A 10,126-nucleotide genomic window follows, 5' to 3' on the forward strand; every position below is an offset into this window, starting at 1 on the left:
ACCTGCAAACATTGATGCTATTCTATTGGATTTCAGCCATCACTCAGCTGTTTGTGGCTCTGCTTTTTGTTTTAGTGCTGCTGAAATGTTTTCTGGGTGTTTTATTTTCACTGAGTGTGAATCAAAGCAACTTACAACACATGAATTAATAATGTAGTCCATTTTGCACAGCTCTGTATTTTGGTGCTTGCTGTCACGCTCTCCATTTCTCTTCCTATCAGAACTGGGACTGTCTACAGTATCAAGATGCTGCTGGAACATCAGTGTGCCTTTGTTAACTACACCAGGAAGGAAGACTGTGACAGAGCCATCCAGTGTTTAAATGTAGGTCTCCACATTTTTGCTTTTTGTGCCAAAACAGTACTAAAAGGTAGCCTGATCTTCATGGACTCATAAAATACTTTTGTTTTTTGACTTGCGTACAAATTAACTATCAAGCATTATACACTATGCAAACAAATGTGTGGTGGTGTATCTGTTCATACCTGTAGATTTCAAAGGGCTTAATTTAAAATCTATTTAATATTCTCTCTTAATGGTGCCCAAAACAAGAGCTTGATGAGAAAATATTTTATCAACTCTTTAATCTTTACCTGCCTTACTAGCTGCATGGAAATGCATGAACCAGCTTGTCTGCATTAGCCATGGATAGAGTAGGGTGAATCTTCACTGTATTCTGCAAGTGGAAAATTTGTTGTAATTTTGTCTTGCATGTGAGCAAGGGTATTGAGGTCATAGGTGACGCAGAGATTTTTAGCTTGATTACTATAATGAATGATGTAACAAGTGTGTTCCGATAATATTAGGACCAGTATTATCAAGATACTTCACATATAGGTACAAATGTACAATGAAATTGGGCCAGATTCTCAGAAGCTAGAATTCGACTCTGGGAGCCAGTGACAGCAGCAGCCAGGAATAGTGGGTACACAAAAACATATATTTAAGTGTGCAGACAAACAACACAATTAATGAATGGCTATTCAAAGTGCAATAGATTTCCATTACACAATAATAGACACACATATGCAATATTTAAGTTCAGGCCCTGAGCTTATTCGGTTGTAAAACTCAGAAGACAAAGTTCCAGAGACCAGTTATTCAAAGTTCACACAGTGAATACAACCCATACAACCCCTGGCAAAAATTATGGAATCACCGGCCTCGGAGGATGTTCATTCAGTTGTTTAATTTTGTAGAAAAAAAGCAGATCACAGACATGACACAAAACTAAAGTCATTTCAAATGGCAACTTTCTGGCTTTAAGAAATCAAGAAAAAAAGATTGTGGCAGTCAGTAACGGTTACTTTTTTTAGACCAAGCAGAGGAAAAAATATGGAATCACTCAATTCTGAGGAAAAAATTATGGAATCACCCTGTAAATTTTCATCCCCAAAACTAACACCTGCATCATATCAGACCTGCTCGTTAGTCTGCATCTAAAAAGGAGTGAACACACCTTGGAGAGCTGTTACACCAAGTGGACTGACATGAATCATGGCTCCAACACGAGAGATGTCAATTGAAACAAAGGAGAGGATCATCAAACTCTTAAAAGAGAGTAAATCATCACGCAATGTTGCAAAAGATGTTGGTTGTTCACAGTCAGCTGTGTCTAAACTCTGGACCAAATACAAACAACATGGGAAGGTTGTTAAAGGCAAACATACTGGTAGACCAAGGAAGACATCGAAGCGTCAAGACAGAAAACTTAAAGCAATATGTCTCAAAAATCGAAAAATGTACAACAAAACAAATGAGGAACGAATGGGAGGAAACTGGAGTCAACGTCTGTGACCGAACTGTAAGAAACCGCCTAAAGAAAATGGGATTTACATACAGAAAAGCTAAACGAAAGGCATCATTAACACCTAAACAGAAAAAAAACAAGGTTACAATGGGCTAAGGAAAAGCAATTGTGGACTGTGGATGACTGGATGAAAGTCATATTCAGTGATGAATCTCGAATCTGCATTGGGCAAGGTGATGATGCTGGAACTTTTGTTTGGTGCCTTTCCAATGAGATTTATAAAGATGACTGCCTGAAGAGAACATATAAATTTCCACAGTCATTGATGATATGGGGCTGCATGTCAGGTAAAGTCACTGGGGAGATGGCTGTCATTACATCATCAATAAATGCACAAGTTTATGTTGATATTTTGGACAATTGAAAGGATGTTTGGGGATGATGAAATCATTTTTCAAGATGATAATGCATCTTGCCATAGAGCAAAAACTGCAAAAACATTCCTTGCAAAAAGACACATAGGGTCAATGTCATGGCATAGGGTCAGTGTCAATGATCAGATCTGATTTGATGCAGGTGTTAATTTGGGGGATGAAAATTTACAGGGTGATTCCATAATTTATTCCTCAGAATTGAGTGATTCCATATTTTTTTCCTCTGCTTGGTCTAAAAAAGTAACCGTTACTGACTGCCACAATCTTTTTTTCTTGATTTCTTAACGTGTTTCTTAAAACCAGAAAGTTGCCATTTGAAATGACTTTAGTTTTGTGTCATGTCTGTGATCTGCTTTTTTCTACAAAATTAAACAACTGAATGAACATCCTCCAAGGCCGGTGATTCCATAATTTTTGCCAGGGGTTGTAGTCGCAAATCGCTCAATGGTCCAGATAACAATAGTTCATTCAAAACAGTTGATGTCCAAAGGGGGGGGTGCTCATGTGCAGAGGCGAAATAGGGACATGAACGGCATATTGACGGTCCATATAAGGATACAGCGAGGGCAGAGTTCAAAAATGGCTACAGGAGCCTCCTACCAGCCTGACAAGATAAAGGAGGATCCAAGCTGAAGTCTCCTGGCTTGTGGCAGGGGGGCGCTATTCAGGCCAGATACGATGATTCAGGTTCCTTTAGCTCGCCATAAGTAAAAGACTGACCAATTCCGCTTATTTAAAACAACTGTAAGCTTCTCCCCACGCTTTGTCAGCGATAGTCGGCTCCTGCAGCAACTCCTTCCTCCGTGTTCCCTCACGTCTGCCCAACAGCGTCCAACTACCGGGTAATAAAGAACCACGTGTGACTTACAACGCAATGACGTAATAGGACACAGGATTTATCAGTGGGAGATAGGAAACCGCAGATTTACCACCCGGGTTACACTGATGGTGACCTTTATCACAGATCACCATTTAAAAATGAACTCCTGTCAGTGACGTCTCATTGCATGGCAGAAATTGTTGAAATTGTTGATCGCTCTGTAAATATTCTCACTGGTTAATGTGTTGTGTCCTTTTCAGGGAATGGTGGTAGAGGGGGCTCCTCTGTCGGTGCGATATCCCAATAAAATCCACTTTGATCTGGGTGCTTCCAAACTAGCACTCACTGACCCCTGTATACGTCCTAAGTAAGAAAATGTTAATTACTCTCAACTGTTGATTATTTAAAGCACAGCTTAACTTTTGGCACAGTCACAGGAAGAATGTTGCTCGTAAGGAAACAATAGATGTTGATTTCACCAAGTCACAGGTAAAACATGTACATACAAAAGCTAGATTATGTACGTAATATAGTGCCCACCAAAAGTATTGGAACACTTGGTATTTCACACATTTTAATTTTTTGCCACTTCAGCGACAAAAAAAATACAATTTTCTAAAGTTATCTTCCTTAAACTCAAATTGAAAACAAATCTTTACAACTTAATATAAATTAATTAAAAATATAAAAGCCAAGGTGATGGGTTGCATAATTAATGGAATGCTTTTGGTATAATACCTGTAAAGAATCAGTTTTATTGCCAGTTTTCTTCAGACAAGTCAGGAGAGGAGTGCATGAACATTTCCAAGTTCTAAGTTTTGAACAAATATAAACAGTGTGGCACTCTATGGTAGATCTGTATGGAGTAGACAGTTCTCAAAAACTGTTTGTGCAAGAAGGTGAAAAGTGAGGAAAGCCACAAAAACATCCAGACAACCCAGAAGAAGATACAGGGTTTTGTGGCTGTGATTGGAGAACTTGTGCACAGTGCATGTTTTGTGTTTTATATCGCCAGTTATACAGCTTCATGATGAATATGAAGAGGAGGATTTTCTTTCACCAAAACATCAAATCTAGGCTTACATCTCAGATGTACCTTCTGGCAAATTGTAGCTGAACTTTCAGGTCTTCTTTTTAAGAAAATCCATTAAGAAAACTAAATTACAGCGCAGGCAGAATTTTGTTAATAAAGGTTAAGATAAAAAACAAAAAATCCATAATTTTCCCATCAGCCTCTCACTGAAACAGTGGAACATCCAGACTGTTCCTGACTGTCAACAGGTGAACTCGGTTTTCTCCATTTTCACATCCACAAGGCCCAGAAGCTTTACCTGTGCTCACAGTCACACTGTTTTAAACATTTTGTCCCTTGTCAAATCAAATGGTGATACAAGCAGCAAATTTACACCTTAAACATTACTCTTTTGGGGAAAAAAAAAACAAAAAACTGGCCACTTGAATTTTCAGTAGGCAGCCAGGTAGGGGTCATTTGAAGAATTGCACAGGGGTCAGATTTAAAAGATGCAACAAATGACAATAATTCATATGCTTCCTGCTGTTTTGAGCTGTTGTGTTGTAATCAAGATCCCAGAAAGCAACAGGTGAGTCAAGATTTGTAAATCGCTCTATGGTAGTTTCTTTGTACACTTTAACCCTCTGGGGCCGACGCCGTCGTATATGACAGCTAAGACCAAGCTTTACTAAATTATAAATAACCTTTGAATGATATGAGATAGAAACTTACTTTTTTTTTTTTTTTTTGCTAAAACGTTAACTCCGCGGACTTTTGAGCCAGCCATCGGCCATCTTTGTACTCCTGTGTGATGACGTGCGCAATGTGAGTGTCCAATTGGAATTGGTTCACCGTCACATGGTTTTCCAGAATCCAATCGTAGGGCAGATTTACCTCACTTGAAAAGCCAAAGATCGTTTTCAGGAGTGATGTGTTACTAGTTGGCCCGTTTGAATAGCCTCCTGGGTGCTCCAATGAGTACATACTCAGTGCCCCCTGCGCCATTACGCACAGCGATCAGTGAAAGCAGGAGCACACGAAGAGCCTCTGATGACAATCTCATGTGCTCAAACAAAGTGTGTAACTATCAGGATTGCTCCACTAGTTTGCATGTGAATGTTACTGGATAACTCTGTTGCTTTCTCTGTGTAAAGCACTGTTTACCATATCAGTGGACAACAAAACGCATAGATCATTTTGTATATATTGTTCAAAATGTGCATTTGTGTTTATTGTTTGAACTTTTTTTGTACAGTCTTTCACACAAGACCTCAAATTACCTTTATAAAGTGTCAAAACAGTTGTTTATTATAGTTTGCTGTGTGTTTTGAATAAATGTGTGGAAAATTATTTTTCGCTTTTTTTCCTTGCCTATTTTTGATTGTAAACCTTTATTACACTTACAAAACATAACAAAAACATATATATTCTGAAAGCACAGGTTGTCCTGAAAAAAAAGACATAAAACTTGATTGTGGGATGCAGGAAGAGCTGTTAACAGCAATAATAAAACATTTATGCCAGGCGGGTAAACTGTCCAAAAAATGCCCTCGGACCCCAGAGGGTTAATTCTTCCTGGGAGTTTTTTCGTCACCACTCTTGCCAGTCTGCTTGCTCAGGGTGTGGGTGAGGTTTGACCTCAGCCTTATGAACTGCCCTTGGTCAGTGATCTTGTACGTTACCACTATGTAAATAAATTGAGTTGAATTGAATTATTTTAATTCAAGTTATAATGGTGGTACTTGGAAAGCCAAATATTTTCTAAGGTAGTACTCATTGTTAAAAAAAATTAAAATAAAAAATTGAGAACCACTGTTCTATACCATTTCATGATGAAGCTGGGTAACTGGTAAAGTGAAATGTTCACGTATCCATGCCCTGACTTGTGATTTTAAAGGGCATCATTTTAGAAATTTTAATACAAAAAGCCAGACATTTTGTAAAAAATAAATAAATAAAAAAAATTAAATATGTGAAAGCTCAAAAGTGCACAAACCTTTTCACATCACTTTATTTACTTGTTTTGTCATTAGGTGTAACAGAGTGGATCTTCTTAGTAAATCTGGACTTCAAAGTATTTAGACCTCACCAGAATGTTTGTTTGACAACTCATCTGAATCCACAAATCTGTATTTATTTATTTTCAATTGATTTTTGTTTTTTTTTTGTTTTGTTTTTTCTGTTGCAGCATGTACAAAAAGGAGTGCTTTTTCTGGAGGACCACTGGCTGCACCAGACCGGATTGCACCTTCAGACATATCCCAGAGCACAAGAATATTGACAAGGATAAATTCATTGCTCGGTCGGCATTTCATTATCAGTAGTATTTCCAAAGTAAGTTTTTGCCAAATTGGAAAAAATTGTCATCCCTTCTTCAGCTTGATAGATGCCGTAATGCTCCTGCTGCAACAAAGGATTATACTCATTGATTTTTACATACTTCCTCATGTTTTTGTAACTTGCCACATTTTTGATCAGAAGTTGATGATTAGGCTTTCAAACCTTTATTTTTTCTATTGTTCTTTTTCTGGGGACAATTGATTGCATAACATACATCTATAACAGGGAAAATCAAAAAATATTTTTTCCTGCACTGGTTTTTCTGTTTTTCTGAAAATTACTTGGGTTTAAAATTATACATAGTGAAACAAAAATGCATAAATCACACCTAATGTTTGGTTGAATGTCCTTAAGCAAGTTTCACCTTGACCAGATCTTTTGGCAGACTTTTGCTTTGATATGTGACCACTCGTGGCATCTTGTTACTGACCTTTAAAGCTGTACGGCCTTTCAAATGTCACAAAACTGACGAAATGTAGTTTCTACTGAAATCCAAGCATTATAATGTAGGGTTTTTTTTTTGTTTTGTTTTGTTTTTTACGCATTGCAGAATTAGTTAATTTCAATCAACAGAACGTGCTTACTTGGGGGGGGGGGGGGTTCCATAATGAATATTTTATTTTCCTTTTAACTCTCTCTCTTTCCTTTTAACTGTCTGCAGGAGGATGTGTGTGCGCACATGCATGAGGATTTGAATTTACAGGAAGTTATCTTTGACCTTGCATGGTGCCTGTACACAGGGCATGCACGCTAACATCTGAAGTCTTGTAAATCAATTCACAGGTGTTTGGTTTCAAAAATTGTTTTTAGATTTAGAAGTTATTTCTCATGACCTTTCACAAAATATATGAGAAACAGATTTATACAGAAATAAGATGTTTCGGAGCGTTTTCCACCATGTTGGATTATTTTGTTAGAGACACCAGCCAGCAGACATCACCATGCATCTCTACTCTGATTGGCTGTCGTCATGTGCGTCCCAGCTTCCCTCATGCAAGTTGGGGAAAGCTCCCACGTGATCTGCAACATTGCTGTCATAGACTATATGGGTCGCTACTTTAAACAGTTCAAAGAAACAGTTCTTTTGAAATTTTTCCCTTCAGGGGAACTGCGTATTCATTTTTTCTAGACTGTGAATTTTGATCATATTGGCAATGTCATACGAATCCCCTATTAAAAGACTAATAAATAAAATTATTGTGGTGCCATAGAAAATTCTTTTTATTACTTAAATGGACTGCATTTATATAGCGGTTTCCATCATTACTTGAATCTTAAAAATATGAAAGGCCGTATGGCTTTAAGCACCATCCAGATATTTTGAGAAGGTCATTCCTAAAGTTTGTTTGCTTGCTTTAGCCATGAAATATCCAGCTTTGATACGTGTTTAGAGTCATTGTCCTGTTGAAATACCCAACTGTCTCTAAATTTCAAAAGTCTTGCGCAGTCGTTACAAACTTTTTTTCTTCCCCCTTAGATATCCCCAGTTTATGCCTAAGATAGGTCTGTGTGGCCATTATTCGGGGGTTTTTATCTATGATGCATTTGTTCGCCATTTTCTGTGACTTTTTTATGAAAATTGTTAGAAGGCAGAATTTCTCCTTAAAAAAAAAAAAAAATCTATAGATTTCAGTTCACTGTTAAGCCTGGTTCACACGGCAAGATTTTAAAATTATCTGTAGGTTTTCAAAACCTGAGAGACCAAGGATGTGGAGATAAAAAAAAAAAAAAAATCATAGATCTAACAGTGTTGGTTGTACAGTGTGTGGTGTTCAGCTACATGGTAAGGACAGCACCACCACACACGAACAGATTTCACACATGAACATTCTCAGGTCAGACATGAAATCTCGCAAAATCTCTCGAGATTAAACGTGACTTCAGAGTAAACAAATGGAGATAGTTTATGGACTATTTACAATGGAGGAAAAAACCGATACAAAAAGGAAAGGCGTTCTTTAAAGGAGTGGAGACAGTGCGACCACCGGACTTTGTGGTAAGTCAGAACAGCTGTTATGATTTTAGATTTAATTCCTTGTCCGTCACCTTGCTTTCTGATGGACTGCACATCGCATTCAGGAGGCTGCGTGCTCGTTTGTGATCGGGGACACCACATGCTGCGCTATCGGGCCAAAACAATCCAACATGCTGGCTTTCCCCAATTTGCAATCAGAGCGCTCCTGGCGTCCTTCTGAGCAGATCAGAGTGCTCTTAACACACCACACACAAGCAGGAATATCTGATAAGATTATCTTTAGCATCATCATGACATTTGGGGCGCCCTTAAGATTGTTGCAAGGGGAAGATTGGGTCTGATATCGGCCTAATTATCTTGCCGTGTGAACCAGGCATTAGTCACCACTATGTGACAGTGTTAGTTTTTTTCTTTACTAGTCTTATTTGAAAGCTGTTCTGTTTCTTTTCAAAGCTGTGATTGATGACTACAGAACCTTATTTACTTCTGAAGCTGAGCTCTGTCATAAAATTGCGTGAAAATGTGGTTTGTGCTTTCTTTGACAAAGGTGTGAGCGTACAGCAGAGGATCCTTGCTATAGGAATGTTGGATGGACAGATTGTTGAATTTGATTGTTGAATCATAATGAACAAAATCATTTCTTGTGTGACAGTTTGTTGTGGATGCAAAATTTCAAACTCTGGACCAAGAGGTTTCTGGCTGTCGTGGAAGGAAGGAGGTTGACTGGTTGTCAGAATTAACAGGTCTATTATACAAAGCGCTTTGGACACACAAACGAACAGCATACAGCAAGTGTGTGTGTGTTGTGAATCAGCACTTAGAGTGCACCCTTATGTACAGTGAGGAAAATAAGTATTTGAACACCCTGCGATTTTGCAAGTTCTCCCACTTAGAAATCATGAAGGGGTCTGAAATTTTTATCTTAGGTACATGTCCACTGTGAGAGGCATAATCTAAAAAAAAAAAAAAAAAAAAATCCGGAAATCATAATGTATGATTTTTTATTTTATTTTTTTTGATTGTTTGTTTTAAATAATTTATTTGTATGTTACTGCTGCAAATAAGTATTTGAACACCTGTGAAAATCAATGTTAATATTTGGTACAATAGCCTTTGTTTGCAATAACAGAGGGCAAATGTTTCCTGTAGTTTTTCACCAGGTTTTCAAACACTGCAGCAGGGATTTTGGTCCACTCCTCCGTACAGATCTTCTCTAGATCTTTCAGGTTTGGAGTTTCAGCTCCCTCCAAAGATTTTCTATTGAGCTCAGGTCTGGAGACTGGCCAGGTCACTCCAGGACCTTGAAGTGCTTCTTATGGAGCCCCTCCTTAGTTGCCCTGGCTGTGTGTTTGGGGTCATTGTCATGCTGGAAGACCCAGCCATGACCCATCTTCAATGCTCTTACTGAGGGAAGGATGTTGTTTGCCAAAATCTCGCAATATATGACCCCATCCATCCTCCCTTCATTACGGTGCAGTCACCCTGTAACCTTTGCAGAAGAGCACCCCCAGAGTATGATGTTTCCACCCCTATGCTTCACGGTTGGGATGGTTTTCTTTGGGTTCTTCTCATCCTCTAAACATGGTAAGTGGAGTTGATTCCAAAAAGCTCTATTCTGGTCTCATCTGACCACATGAACTTCTTCTATGCCTCCTCTGGATCATCCAGATGGTCACTGGTGAACTTCAAATGGGCCTGGACATGTGCTGGCTTGAGCAGGGGGACCTTGCTGCCCTGCAGGATTTTAAACCATGACAGTATCATGTGTTAGTAATGTAATCTTTGTGACTGGTCC

At 38.5% G+C, this 10,126-nt stretch overlaps 1 protein-coding gene across 1 annotated transcript in view; it reads left to right on the top strand.

Annotated features, from left to right (window-relative positions):
* LOC117505974 (hsp70-Hsp90 organizing protein-like) overlaps positions 1 to 6,350 on the top strand; it is a 42,130-nt gene extending 35,780 nt beyond the window's left edge. Inside the window, exons 14-16 of the mRNA XM_034165519.1 lie at positions 222 to 324; positions 3,265 to 3,371; positions 6,205 to 6,350. Of these exons, the coding sequence (XP_034021410.1) occupies positions 222 to 324; positions 3,265 to 3,371; positions 6,205 to 6,340 (346 nt within the window). The 3' untranslated portion in view covers positions 6,341 to 6,350. The remainder of the gene's footprint in view (positions 1 to 221; positions 325 to 3,264; positions 3,372 to 6,204) is intronic.
* The last annotated feature ends 3,776 nt before the right edge of the window (positions 6,351 to 10,126 follow it).

This window comes from Thalassophryne amazonica, unplaced genomic scaffold (genome assembly GCF_902500255.1).
Source record: "Thalassophryne amazonica unplaced genomic scaffold, fThaAma1.1, whole genome shotgun sequence".
NCBI lineage: Eukaryota > Metazoa > Chordata > Actinopteri > Batrachoidiformes > Batrachoididae > Thalassophryne > Thalassophryne amazonica.